The sequence below is a fragment of the Phocoena phocoena genome, chromosome 13, assembly GCF_963924675.1.
Source record: "Phocoena phocoena chromosome 13, mPhoPho1.1, whole genome shotgun sequence".
Taxonomy (NCBI): Eukaryota; Metazoa; Chordata; class Mammalia; order Artiodactyla; family Phocoenidae; genus Phocoena; species Phocoena phocoena.
In genome coordinates, this window is record NC_089231.1 from 74657750 (window position 1) to 74673083 (window position 15334).

Sequence of the window (15334 nt, forward strand, 5' to 3'; positions counted from 1 at the left end):
TTAAATAACGCTCTTATACAATTTATTAATACATAATGCAACATACTATCTATTGATCTATGTTTCCTCATAGACTATGAGTAACATGAAAGCAAAGAATACCTTTCATCTTTGACTCTGATACAATATTTTTCATAGAAAAACATTCAACCAATACTTGTAGGACAGATAATTTTTTTTTTGAAATGCTGGGAGAGAATCCATATCCCTAAATCAACATAATCCCTAAATAATCAGATATAATACCTCAATTCTTAAGTTTTATCTTTCATAAGAATGAAACACAAAATTGAACTATAAAATAACATTTTCTGCCTGCTAGGTTGGCAAAAAATTTATTTTATTTTTTTCAGTTTTACTGAGAAACAATTGACAAAAGCTGTATATTTTTAGGAGTACAACATGATGGCTTGATGGCAAAATTTTTTAAGTCTAAGAATACCAATGACGGGACTTCCCTGGCGGCGCAGTTGTTAAGACTCCAAGCTCCCAATGCAGGGGGCCCAGGTTCAATCCCCAGTCAGGGAACTAAATCGCACAGGCATGCTGCAACTAAGAGCTCACATACCACAACTAAGGATCCCATGTGCCGCAACTAAGAAGCCAGTGAGCTGCAACTATGGAGGGCACCTGCTGCAACTAAGACCCAGAGCAAATAAATAAATATCACATTAATTTTAAAAAAAAAGAATACCAATGACAGGCATGTGGAACTCTGATACACTGCTAGTGGGAAGGTAAATTTAGAAGATAAGTTGACACCATGTTTATCTTTAAGCTGAACCTACCCTATGACCTAGCACCTCCACTCTAGATTCTAGTGTAGTCAACCAGTGAAGTATACTGTGGCAGTAAACATGAATTAACTACAACCACTTGGAAATTATATGAAAAGTGCAAGTCACAGAAAACGTACAGCATGAATCCATTTATGTTAAGTCCAAAATAAGTGAAACTAATAATGTATTACTTAGAAAAACAAATGTGATAAAGATTTAAAGACAAGCAAGAGAATAAAAAATATTCAAGATAGCAAATCCCTCTTAGGAAGTTAAAGGGGAAATGAGATTGATGAAGGACACACAGGAAGTCTTCTTAGTACAGACATACCTCATTTTATTGTACTTCCCTTTACTGTGCTTTGCAGATATTGTGTTTTACAGATTGAAGGTTTGTGGCTACCTAGCAACTAAGCAAGTCATTAGCACCATTTTTCCAACAGCATTTGCTCACTTTGTGTCTCTGTGTTACATTTTGGTAATTCTCACGATATTTCAAACTTTTTCATTATTATTGTATTTGTTATGGTGATCTATGACCAGTGATCTTTGAAGTTACTACTGTAATTGCTTGGGGGCACCACAAATCACAACCATATAAGACCCTGAACTTAATCAACAAATATGTGTGTGTCCTGACTGCTCCACTATCTGGCCGTTCCCATCTATCTCCCTCTCCTCAGGCCTCCCTATTTTTTGAGACACAACACTGAAATTAGGCCAATTAATAACCCTACAATGGCCTCAAGTGAAAGGAAGAGTGCCACATGTCTGGCACTTTAAATCAAAAGCTAGATATGATTAAGTGTAGTGAGGAAGGCATGTCGAAAGCCAAGAAAGGCTGAAAGCTAGGCCTCTTGTGCCAGTTATCCAAGTTGTAAATTCAAAGGAAAAGTTCTTGAAGGAAATTAAAAGTACTACTCCAGGGAATTCCCTAGAGGTCCAGTGGTTAGGACTCCGAACTTCCACTGCAGGGAACACAGGTTCAACACCTGTTCAGGGAACTAGATCTCACAAGCCGTGAGGCACAGCCAAAAAAAACAAGTACTACTCCAGTGAACACATAAATGATAAAAAAGTGAAACGGAGAAAGTTTTAGTGGTCTGGATAGAAGATCAAACTAGCCACAATATTCCCTTTAGCCAAAGCCTGACCCAGAGCAAGACCCTGACTCTCTTTAATTCTATGAAGGCTGAGAGAACCGGGAAACCAAAAAATTCATATGACTCACTTTACTGCAATATTTGCTTTAATGTGAAACCAAACGCACGATACCTCCAAGGTATGCCTGTACTGATAATGCTCTATTTCTTAAATTGGGTGGTAGGTTTATGAATGTTCATTTATTCCACATCAAATGTTCTAGTGCTACATAAAACATATTCTTCTATAATATGTATTACTAAAGATATGTATTTCATAATAAAATATTTAAGAAATCAACAATGAAAAACTTTATTTATAGATGAAACTAGGCAGACTACCTAGGATATGCTTAGAAATAATCTGGCAGGCAGAGGGGTATACATAAAATTGATCATGTCTCAATAACTGCTGAAGGTGAGAAATGGACACAAAGGGATTTATTATGCTATTCTCTGTTTCTGTGTTTGAAGTTTTCCATATTAAAAAGTGGAAAAAAAAAGCAACTCTTTCATTTAGCAAATCAAAATGTCATAAATGAAATTCAAGTCCTCATTCCAATCCAAGGATCCTAATACATGTAAAATATCCACTCTGCCTACAGCCTTTGCAAGCCATGGTTAATGCATTTTTTACCTGTTGCTATCCATCAAATCATGAGTGATAAGTAAATCGGACAAACAGAGAACTCAGAAATACCCAAAAAATTAAGCACAGTTTTAAAGACAATGAAAAGAAAGAAACATACGTCGATGCATCTCCCGGTAAAGAATGGTCAGTGCCTGCAGCGAGTTGTCGTCTGTGGGTTCAAGGGCTGCCACCTCCTGCGCCAAGGTGAAGGCTTCCTCTTGCTTTCCAGTTCTCTGTAAACCAATTGCTTTTAAAACCTGATAGAAAGAAAACACAAATCAGTTTTAAAAGGACAGAAAAGGAAATATGAACCAAAGAAAGACAATTTGAAATCACAAAATAAGTTATAAGGTATGCCTAGGTTGTGAATCAACTATTTTACTAAAAATATCAGCAAATAAAGATTATTGCCAGGGCTTCCCTGGTGGCTCAGTGGTTGAGAGTCCGCCTGCCAATGCAGGGGACACAGGTTTGAGCGCTGGTCCGGGCGGATGCCACATGCCACGGAACAACTAAGCTCATGCACCACAACTACTAAGCCTGCGCTCTAGAGCCCGCGAGCCTAACTACTGAAGCCAGCGCCTAGAGCCCGTGCTCCGCAACAAGAGACACCACCGCAATGAGAAACTTGAGCACCACAACAGAGTGGCCCCCACTCGCCGCAACTAAAGAAAGCCCATGCAGCAATGAGGACCCAACACAACCAAAAGTAAATAAATAAATAAAAATAAAGTTCCCTTAAAAAAAAAAAGATTATTTCCTATTTCAGTCATATTAAGAATGCACAAAACAAAAAGAATGCACAACATTGCTTAAAAGGACTTTGTGGGGTGGGGGGGGAAGGACTTTGTGAAAATAAAATAATTAAATTAGATAAGTCATGTCCAAAAAAACAAGCAGCTAGCTTTTAATTAAATACTCTTTATGGCATTTCATTTAAGTGATCAGGCAAATAAATGGCCTAAAAAATACTCTGAAAAACAGTCACTAAAGAGATTAAACACCTCTTCCCTTTAAAGATTACAGTACATAACCCACCAAATATAAGTAACTCAAGGGCAAATGAACTTACCTTAGCACAATGAAGATCCTTATGCTTTTTCAACAATTTATCTGCTTGCTGAATTGCCATTTTATTATTACCATTATCAAGATAATCTATGAAAACAGAAATTATGAGTTATTATATTCCTTCAAAAACAAATATGAAAAATGCATAGGCTAGTATCAGCTGTTTCAGAAAGTATCCTAACTCGGTATTAAAAACATCTTGGAGCTGATTTTAACTCTAAATGGCTAGGATGGTCCAGAACACAATCTTAAATTTCTATAGTCATCTCTCATCCAAGAGCAATATAATCCAGTTATACTAATCCTTAATGAAGATTCAAGACCAAATATATTTAGATGATAGATGACGCTAATATTTTTACCTATGGAAAACAAATGGGTTTACTTGCACAAAAATTAAAATATCTAAAAAAAAAAACCTTTATTACATTCAAGCTTCAAATCTACCAAATGGACCATGTTACCTCAATAAAATGTTCAGTGAATCTTACTATGCCACAGAGTTAAGAATAATTCTTCGAAGAAAAGAATAAGAACAGTGAGTGGGGGAGTAAATCCAGCAGTATCAGGAGTAGGCAAGGATGTAGAGAGAGCAGCACTTTCATACACTCTGGTTGAAATAGAAACTAGCACTGACTTTGAAGAAACATTGACTTCTAGGTTCCCTAAGCTATGCGTCCATTCCAAAATTCAAGGCATATAGAGACCTGCTATAAAATTGTGTTAAGGAAGAAAAGCAATCAATTATTATTCAAAAGTCTAACAAAAGCAAAGATTAATTTTCAGATGAGAGGATCTGAAAGAAAATGATTAGTGTTTTAGATGGGAAACGGTGGTAGCTGTCAATTCTATATATAGAAAGATGACTAAACACAGGCCAGTCCACAACCTACTACTACTACCAAGTCCCTCTTTGCTCATCAAGGTCCCAAATCAGCATAGGGACAGACAAAACATAAACAACTCAAATTAATCTGTGGACCAAATGCTGGTGAGGACATGGAGCAAAAGCAGCTCTCATTCACTGTTAGTGGGAATGTAAAATGGCACAGCCACCTTGGAAGACTGTTTGGCAGTTTCTTAAAAAATTAAACATACTCTAACCATATAATCCAGCTCCTTGTTATCTACCCAAATGAGCTGAAAACTTACTTTCACACAAAAATCTACACGCAAATGTTTATAGCAGCTTTATACAAAATTGCCAAAACCTGGAAGGAACCAAGATGTTCTTCAACAGGCAAATGGATAAACAAACCGTGGTATATCCATCCATACAATGATATATTATTCAGTGATAAAAAGAAATGAGCCCATGCGCCACAACTACTGAGCCTGTGCTCTAGAGCCTGTGAGCCACAACTACTGAGCCCACGTGCCACAACTACTGAATCCCACGGGCCTAGAGCCTGTGCTCCACAACAAGAGAAGCCGCCACAATGAGAAGCCTGCACACCACAACAAAGAGTAGCCCCCACTCGCCACAACTAGAGAAAGCCTGCATGCAGCAACAAAGACCCAACACAGCCAAAAATAAATAAATAAATTTATTTAAAAAAAAAAAGAAATGAGCTAGCAAGCCACAAAAAAATATGGGGGACTCTTAAATACATATTGCTAAGTGAAAGAAGCCAACATGACAAAGCTACATACTATATGATTCCAAGTGTATGACATTCTGGAAAAAGCAAAATTATAGGCAGAGTAGAACAATCAGTGGTTGCCAGGAGCTGGGGGAGGGATGAATAGGTGGAGAACGGGATTTTTCAGGGCAGTGAAACTATTCTGTATGATACTGTAATGAAGGATACATGTCATCATACCTTTGCAAAATGCATAGAATGTGCAACACACAGAATGAACCTTAATGTAAACTAGTAAACTATGGACTTTAGTTAGCAATAACATATCGTATTGGCTCAGCAACTGTAGCAAATGCACCACACTAATGCAAGTGTTAATAACATGGGAAACTGGGGGAGAAGAGAGGTGTGTGGGGGTGAATAGGAAGGAACTCTGTACTCTCCACTCCTTTTCTGTAAACTTAACCTAAAACTGCTCTAAAAAATAAAGTCAATTAATTAAAAATATATATCTAATAAAAGCAAAAATTCATTTCTAGAAAAGGAACGTGAGAGTGTTATAAATGGGAAATAGGGTGGTAGATGTAGATTTGAAATACAGAAAGATGACTGAACTCAAGCTAGTTCACAATCTACTACTACTATTGGTCCCTCTTTGCTCATCAAGGTCCCAAGTCAGCAACAGGGACAGAGGAGGCACAGACAACTCAAGATCATCTATGGCCCTGGTGGCCCAGGGCCAAATAACAGAAATACACTATCATTTTACCTAACGGTTTCAATTTTTCTCCTATGAATACTTTACCACAACCTTTAACAGACAGCTACGTGAACACATGAGTTTCATCTCTTTAGTTTTTCTTCAATGCACCTAATGTTGATGAGCACCAATAACGCTAGGTAAAAAGATTAAGAAGCCTTACTCTGGAGGGAATCACAGTCTAGAAAAGATCAAAGACTTAACACTCAGGTAGAGAGATTAGAGAATCAGAAATCACAATCTTGGCCTGAATACCCAAATATCTAATACCAGTTTTCTTAAGTCCTCATCTCAGCCGATAGGCCACCATTTGTCCTTACAGAATATCTGACAGAGACATTTCAGCTCAATAAATGATAACTTCTCTTCCTAATAACTTGGTGCTGATCTCATGCTGAGTGAGCTCTAAGTCACGTCTGACTCAGTCTTCTTGCAAGACTCCAGGTTCACAAAACGTATCTTGAAGTCTTCTCAAAGAGCAGGTATCTTTGATGAAACCCCAGCTGAGGGTCTGCCCATAGATGGATCAGACCAGAGGTTAGGACTACAAGGATATTGAACTTTTCCCTCTGTTGTTGACAAGGCCCTGATATATAAATACACTGCACCCATGCCCTCTTCTGTGGGCATGGTTTCCACAGACTGCTGAAGGGGTAGAATTGGATAAGCATGTCTAGATCATGCAACTGAAGTCTAATGGAGTGGACATTTGACCCAAACTGGGTAAATCAAGTTTCTTCCTGGTAATTTGTAATTACAACACTGAAATCTGGAATCAGAAAGCTATGGACAGACTTCCCTGGTGGCACAGTGGATAAGGCTCCACGCTCCCAATGCAGGGGGCCCGGGTTCGATTCCTGGTCAGGGAACTAGATCCCACATGCATGCTGCAACTAGGAGTTCGCATGCCACAACTAAGAAGCCCACGTGCCACAACTAAGGAGCTGGCAAGCCACAACTAAGGAGCCCACGTGCTACAACTAAGGAGCCCACGTGCCACAACTAAGACCCAATGCAACCAAATAAATAAATAAATATTAAAAAAAGAAAAGAAAAGAAAGCTATGGAGAACCCCATTTGGAAGGCAATAAATATTTCCAGTTTGAGATTACTAGTGGCAGCTCCAGAATCTCCATTTGGAAGGAGCCTTGGGAGATCCAAGTTAGTTAATGGGGAGTGAAAAAAAGGAGTTATCTCTTGACTCTTCATTCATATAACATTTATAAAAGAATAAAGAACGTCAATTATCTTTATCCAAAAATTGGGGGAGGGGCAGTGCTGATGAAGCTTGTGGGGGGAGGCTAATGACCTCTCCTTACTCTATTCTCAGCTTGGTGTGGCCACAAAGCCAACATGTTGGGCCCCAGGTAAACTGATGAGTAAGCAGAAAAAACAGTCTGAAGAACCTAGCAGAGAAAAGAAGAGCCACAAACAGATAAGAGCAGAGATGAGCATCTGAGAAAGAAGCTTCAGATCCTGACAGCTTTCCAGTTTCCATCAGGCTCTAGAACACTGCATTCCTGCCCTAAGCTCCCACAAGGGTTTATAAACAACCTCCCTCTACTTGAGCTTGTGTCAAAGGGTTTCTGTTCCTTGCACCCAGAAGAGTTTTAATTTTAACTAAGACACCCCACCACATTTAGACTGCTGTCAAGGTCCCCCTTCCTGGACACCTAGGTGATTGCTGATTAATTGGTTGCTGAGGCTTTTGGGAAAGTTTACTTCCATTTTACATTGCTGACTTTGTAATATAAATTATGTAGTCAGGGCTTCCCTGATGGCGCAGTGGTTAAGAATCTGCCTGCCCATGCAGGGGACACGGTTCTGGGAAGATCCCACATGCCGTGGAGCAACTAAGCCCGTGCACCACAACTACTGAGACTGCGCTCTAGAGCCCACAAGCCACAACTTTTGAAGCCCGCACGCCTACAGCCCGTGCTCCGCAACAAGAGAAGCCACTGCAATGAGAAGCCCACACACCACAACGAAGAGTAGCCCCCACTCTCAGCAACTGGAGAAAACCCGAGTGCAGCAAAAGACCCAATGCAGCCAAAAAATTAAATAAATGAATAAGTAAATTTATTTTTAAAATAAATAAAATAAATTATGTAGCCCTTGGAGAAAACAGGCCAATAAAAATGATACCCTAAGTCTGTTTTTTAGCCTTTTTAAAACTTACTCAAGGGTAACTGTGGCTTGACCATGAGGACTGGTATTGTTCCCTTAATATGAGGAGTAAGCCAAGTCAGCCGTCCACAAATCAGGCATAGGAAATAATAAGATGATGATGTATCAGTTAAAGCAGTGTTTTTCAAAGCATGGTTATTACTCCAACTAAAATGTTTTTAAGTGGTCCTTGCAGGCAGCACTAGATAACACGGATAGTGAGAAAACTGACCTTTTGTAATATTTCCCTTATATTAAGGAGATAGTCTCATTTTGGTATCAGCCTGTCATTTCTTTAACACTTGCTGATGCCTTTTTTTTTTAATGGAAAAGGAACAGGTCTCAGATTTAGAGTTTCTCAACTATCAGAAACTAGTTAAGACCTTAATAACATTGTTTTGTTTTCACTGTGTGTACTTAATTTTATGGTTTTGTTTTCTCAGGGCAAGTGACAGGTATTCCACTGATGGTAATGATACATATTATTTCTATTTTTAATTTTAAAAATTTATTTATTTTTGGCCACGCAGAATGTGGAATCTTAGTTCCCTGACCACGGACTGAACCCATGCCCCCTGCAATGGAAGCGAGAGTCCTAACCACTGGACAGCCAGGGAATCCCTCCCACTGTCTCTAAAACAAACTTCAAAATCCTTAAAATGGCTTACAAAGTTGAGTCCCTCTACCTCTGTAGCCTCATCTCACCCTTCTCTACATTCCAACCACACAAGTCTTTTCTTAGGTCATCAAGTACATACTCTATCTTTCTTACACACTCTGTCCATCACTCCTTTCCATCTGATCACCTGACTAACCTCTGCTCTTTTTTCTTTTCCAAAGTAAAATGTCACTTCCACAGAGAACCTTTTCTTGAAATGTTCCCAACAGTCGAGATGCCATAGTGTGTGCTCTCACGGTAACCAGTACTTTTCCTTCAAAGTCCTTAACACAAATGTAATGATTATGTATACTATTGTATAAAAAACCTCTTGAGACTACAAGCTCCCTGAAAGCAGAAATCGTGTCTGTGCTGTCTGGTACTCTCTCATTCCCTGAATCTACATTGTGCCTAACACATATTAGGCTCTCAATAAATAAGCTGAATGAAGAAAGGAATACATAAATGAACAAACTGTATAGGAAAAAAAATCTTCTAGAAATTGAGTAGTCCATCAGGGGAGTGAGAGATATATACATACAAAGTGACCACAACAGGATGTTCTAAGAACCAATTATTAGTGATGGCTTCCTGCTATTAAGTTAGATTTTTTAGTCTTTTCAATTAATTTCTTAGGGGACTCCCCTGGTGATGCAGTGGTTAAAAAATCCGCCTGCCAATTCAGGGGACATGGGTTCAATACCTGGTCCAGGAAGATCCCATGTGCTGCGGAGCAACTAAGTCCATATGCCACAACTACTGAGCCTGCACTCTAGAGCCTGCGAGCCACAACTACTGAGCCCGAGTGCGGCAACTACTAAAGCCTGCATGCCTAGAGCCCGTGCTCCACAACAAGAGAAGCCACCGCAATAAGAAGCCCGCGCACCGCAACAAAGAGTAGCCCCCACCTGCCACAACTAGAGGAAGCCGGTGTGCAGCAACGAAGACCCAACACAGCCAAAAATTAATTAATTAATTAAGAAAAAAAACCCAGACATTTAAGAGTGAAGACAGAGGGAACACAAATTTATTGGGTGTCTACTCAAAACCCAGCAAGGTACCGTTAGCAACTCCATATTACAGAAGAGGCTCAGGGAGGTAGGTTAATTGACAAAATCATAGCAGAGAGTGAAACCCAGTTCAGTCTGGCTCCGAAGGTCTGCACCCTTCATTGCCTCAATTTCTCTAGAGAGAACTCTTAGAGCAAGAAACTATATAAGTACAGATAGCTCATTGATCCTAAGGAGACGAAGAACAAATTTGAAATTTATTTTTCTTTTCTTTACTACCTTGCCACAATCCAATCACTTCAGTGAACACACAAAAAACATATCCCAAATGGCCAACTGGTTTCTCCTAATTCTCAAGAAGATACTAAGTGCAGTATTTTTAATTAAAGTATTAATCACATGCTCTGACAGAAGAGCATGAACAAAAGAATGAAAAGGAAGTATGCACCTTTAAAACCCGATTTACACCCACCATCAGGCGTGCACTGGGGTAGTTCCAGCACTGACTGCCTCAACACCACCAGGCTAAGCCTGCTGCATTTGGTCTTGGTAAATCATCCCAAACCAAATGTGTTCCCTGGCCACGTGCCCTGCTGAGAAGGCTGTGCGCCAGTCATCACTGTTTATTAGGGGGAAAGAACATGGACAAGAATATTCTGACTTCAGGGAAATGTTTCAAACACTCGGTTTACATCTGAGCAATTTTTTAGTAAGAGCTGGACTTCGGTGCCAGAAAGGCAACAAGAAGCCCACGCACCACAACGAAGAGTAGCCCCACCCCCCCCAACCCCCGGCTCAGAGCAGCTAGAGAAAAGCCCGTGCGCAACAACGAAGACCCAACACGGCCAAAAATAAATAAATAATTTTTTAAAATAATAAATAAATTTATATAAAAAAGAACGTTATCTGAATGAAACCATACAGTATCTGATCTTTAAAAAAAGTAATGTCTTAAATAATAAAAATAATACATGTCATAGTAAAAAAAAAATCCAATAGTTCATACAAGTATAACATGAAAAGAATTATCAGTCTCTTAATCTTGCCCTATGCTCACACTACCCTCTACTCTATGCATTCTTCCAGGAATGTTCTGTGCATTAACATCTGTCTTTTTAAGTTTAAAATGTTTTTAGAATTTAAACGTCTAAGAGCTTTTTAAACGGTCATAATTTCAGAACAGGAGAAAACAGGTTGTGCCAAGTGACTTTTCTACAGAAAGGCAAGATAATATTCACTCACCAAGATGCCCTGCCCCGGCCGGGCAAAGGACAAGACTCACTGAGCTAACACGGCCCAACAGAAGGCTCAGAATACATACAACATCTGACCGAAGACCTGGGAAATTTTAATAACGAACTATAACAGAATAATTACCTGGAGTCTGGCCACACATGGGAAGGGAAATGTCCTAACACAGCAAAGAAGTGACTATCATTCAGGAAACACAGCTGGGAAATATGTTACACCTGATTCAGGCTAGAGCAAGACTGCAAGTCAGGAACCATCAAGGACCTACTGTATAGCACAGCAAACTCTACTCAATATCCTGTGATAATTTATATGAAAAAAGAATCTAAAAAAGAGTGAGTATATGTATATGTGTAACTGAATCTCTTTGTTGTACACCTGAAACTAACACAATGTTGTAAATCAACGATACTCCAATAAAATTTAAAAAATAAGTATTAAAAAAAAAAAAGACTGCAAGTCAGTAACACAGATTAGAACAAAGGATCTTGTGCCATAAAAGTAAATGTGTGTGTGTGTGTATTCTAAAGACTATGGAACTTTGAAGCCTCTATTTTTATTTTACAATTCCTGCATCCTATAAAAAAATTTTTAATAAATAAATTTTCTATACTTTTTTATACAGAAATTCTTATTTATCTATCTATCTATCTATTTATTTATGGCTGTGCTGGGGCTGTGCGCAGGCTTTCTCTAGTTGCGGTGAGTGGAGGCTACTCTTCGTTGCGGTGTGCGGGCTTCTCATTGCGGTGGCTTCTCTTGCTGCGGAGCACGGGCTCTAGGTGCGCAGGCTTTAGTAGTTGTGGCTCGCAGGTTCAGTAGTTGTGGCTCGCGGGCTCTACAGTGCAGGCTCAGTAGTTGTGGCGCACGGGCTTAGCTGCTCTGTAGCATGTGGGATCTTCCCAGACCAGGGATTGAACCCGTGTCCCCTGCATTGGCAGGCGGATTCTTAACCTCTGCGCTACCAGGGAAGTCCCCTATAAAATTTATTAAGTGCCATACCTGACCATCTTCCAACTCTACCCATCCCCTAACCACTATAAACATTTTAAAACAATAATGGTAGAAGAAAGCACTAGGGCTCACCAAGTCACATGAGGATACAACATCTGTTCAGAACCACATAGCACAAGAGAATAATTTTAGCAAAAGAAGAAAGAATAATAAAGTAGGTGTTCTGGAAGGTCAAGGTGGTTTTCAAAAACCAAAAATGCACTACCCAAACTTACCAATTTATGAGTAAAGAGAAGCACTCTGAAGATGTTCAACTAATCAACTAGCTATTTCATACCTAGACACCAAAAATAGAATTTCAACCCACCATAATTTCACAATTAATGACCCTGTCCACTTCTATCCTCAACAGTATCAGCAAGAGCTGAGGTCATAGGCAAAGTTTCTAACAGCTGTAAAATCCTAAACCTTGGCAATATAAATAATGCTGCATAAAGATCGTGATGCTGTGGGATCTGAACTCAGTGAAAGGCTGAGCTCTCCAGTGGGAATGCTTGTGTTCAAATCCCAGCTCTACAGTTTACTAGCTGCAATTCTGAGCAAGTTAATGTCTGGCATTCAGTTTACTACTATGCTCACAATAATCTTATCTACCTAATAGGACAGTTAGCACACAAATAAGCACTCAGTCAACACTGAGTGTTGGTGAACTTTTGGCTGGTGGGCAAGCACCACCATGCATAAGCATGTTCATCTGTCAGCTAATGAAGGTCTAAATTCAAGAACGACAGTGGTTTAGGGATACTAATATATTTAAACACAAAAGCAGAGGCTGTCCCAAAGTCTAGAGGTCAAAAGTCAAAAGTGCTGAAGTCAAGGTCAGTCTTTCTTTTCCTATTTCTGTCAGTTTATAATTGCCTTGGAATTCCTAAAGAAAGTATTTTCTTATCTTCTTCCCATGTAACTATAACAAAAGCTACATAATTCTGGCTTCAGTTTTGAGAATATGACCTATCACATCTGTTTAACATATTCTGATGTTTACCAGCATGAAACGGACTAGAGGTTTTCCTTATTGGATAGTTTCAAAACATTATTATTTCTAAGTGACTTATGGGACCCCAAAGGCATTTTCTTTGGTCCTCAAGAATAATTTTAGAAATCCAATTTTTCCTAAAAGTTAAAAAAGAAAAAAATCTGCAGGCAGCTGCTGCAGAGAGCTGTAACCAGCCACCAATTGTGAACCCTGGATTCAGTTCTTACTCTCAAGCACCCTTACATATGTCATCTCTGCCCTTTAAAATGTATACTGGAGGGCATGAGAATATGTAGCCCTGGGAAAATGGAAATCCACCACTCTCCACCTACATGACCTTTGGCAAGTCAGTGTCTCCAGCTCTAAGTGAGGTGATTTCTAGCACAGTGGTTAAAAGAGTAAGCCTGGGACATTCCACAGGGGTTAAGATCCTAGCTTCATGTTAGCTGAGTGACCTTAGACAAATTACACATCAGTAAAGCCCCAGTTTTCTCATCTGTGGAAAGGAAAGGGGGAGAGAGAGGGAAGTGGGACTGGGGGAAAGTAGCCACCTCCGAAGAATGTGTGAAGATTAAATACTTAAGACCAAGGACAGTGACTGACATAATTAGCAGTCTATACATACACATTAGCTATTATTATTATTTCTCACCTCACAAGGTTGTTGTTGAAATGAGATGCAAGAGCAAAGCATCATGTAAATTACAAAAAGCACTACCAATTGTACCAGAAACATAGTTATTACCTCCTTCCAAAAAAGTTAAATGATCTCAGCTATTGCAAAGAAGCCCCCATTTAGTAACATCCACACTACAAACAAGAGATCTAATTCTGCAAAAACCACTGAACTTGAAGCCTTCCTCACCATGAACTGAGCTAGACCAAGACCACACAACCATCTAAGAGGAAAGGAAATACAAAAGGGACCACTATCAAATTATTGAACAACTTGGTTACTGAAGAGGTATTTCTCCCTGACTCAAATGTGTGATTTTTCACAACCGGGATAGCAGAATGCCATCAAGGTCTTAAAGCCTGAGGGTTGAGGTCAACGTTATGGAAGGGGATCCACTTAGCACGCGGAAGACAAGCTGCAGAGAAAAACCAGAGAAGCTTCAAAAAAGAAAAGCCCTGCATGCCCCTCGACACGGGCTATTACAGTCGCTTCACCGCTATTTTGGGCCCAAGCCAACCCCCCCCCCCGCCTCGCCCCACCCCGCCCCCGCCTCCCACGTGTGCCCAGAGCAGCTGTTCCTCCGCCAAAGAGCTCTGGATTGGGATCCTCAAATCCGGGCCTGCTCCAGACTCGATCTGGGTGACCTTGCGTCAGCCCCTTCCCCTCCCGGGACCTCTGTTTCTCCATGTGCACCAAGTACAGTTAGTCAGACAACACTTTAGGCCCCGTTCCCATAGGTAAAAAGTCATGAGCGGGTAATTTTCCCTCAAGTAGGGTATCCCACCCTCACGTCGGAGCCAGCTTCCACCTGCGGGCAGACCTCGGGTCTCCCTTGGCGTGGCCCCGACAACGTAGCCTGCGTGTAGCGCAGGTCTCTACGAGAGGAAGTGTCTCACAGGGCTCGCCTGTCAGGCCAGCTCTGCCGACCTGCCGCTGCCCTGACCGCGCCGCTGCCACCTCAGGGCTCAAGAAAGCCAGGCCGGCGCTTACGCGAGGCCCGTGGCTGCGGCCTAGAGGCCCGCGCGGCCCGCCCCCTGTGCCCGCCAGCCCTGCTCCCGGCCCCTCAGCGCCCCTCCTGGGCCTTTGCCCCGGGCTCCGCAGCCCTCGGCGCCTCTGGCTGGCTACCAGACTGGCCCCAGGTACTCACCGTAAATGGGCCGGAGGCGCCTGTCGTTAGGGTCCTGCACATGGCCCCGCGTCGCCATGATGACAAGCGCAGAACCGCAGTGCGCACGCGCGGGGCAGGCCCCCGAGAAGGGGCTGTTAAAGGGCCAGCTCCGATCTCTCTCTGTCGCAATGGTCGCGGGGTTGTGACAGAACGCGCCGGCGCGGAAAGGGACGACACCCACACCGCAAACTCCCCCCCCCCCCAGTTGTCACTTAAATGGATCCTTTTCCTCCCCTTTGCTAGTAGAATCAACCTAGCTGGTAGAAGCGGCCGTTGCTATTAAAATCCCTTCCGAGTCACATACTGGAGAGTGAGGAAAGGAGGGGAGAAAGTCTTGGTCAAAGTTAGGGCTCTGCTGCTCCTGCTTATCCTGTTTCTCCTCTGTGCTGTAGGACCAGTTAGACTTGTCTTTGTTTAATTGTTGAGGACCCGGGAACTCCTCTGGGAAG

At 41.2% G+C, this 15334-nt stretch overlaps 1 protein-coding gene across 1 annotated transcript in view; it reads right to left on the bottom strand.

Annotated features, from left to right (window-relative positions):
• Positions 1-14939, bottom strand: part of NAA25 (N-alpha-acetyltransferase 25, NatB auxiliary subunit) — a 71224-nt gene extending 56285 nt beyond the window's left edge. Inside the window, exons 1-3 of the mRNA XM_065889837.1 lie at positions 14865-14939; positions 3625-3710; positions 2671-2809 (exon numbers count right to left, since the gene is read on the bottom strand). Coding sequence (XP_065745909.1) covers positions 2671-2809; positions 3625-3710; positions 14865-14922 — 283 coding nt within the window. The 5' untranslated portion in view covers positions 14923-14939. The remainder of the gene's footprint in view (positions 1-2670; positions 2810-3624; positions 3711-14864) is intronic.
• Positions 14940-15334: the final 395 nt, after the last annotated feature.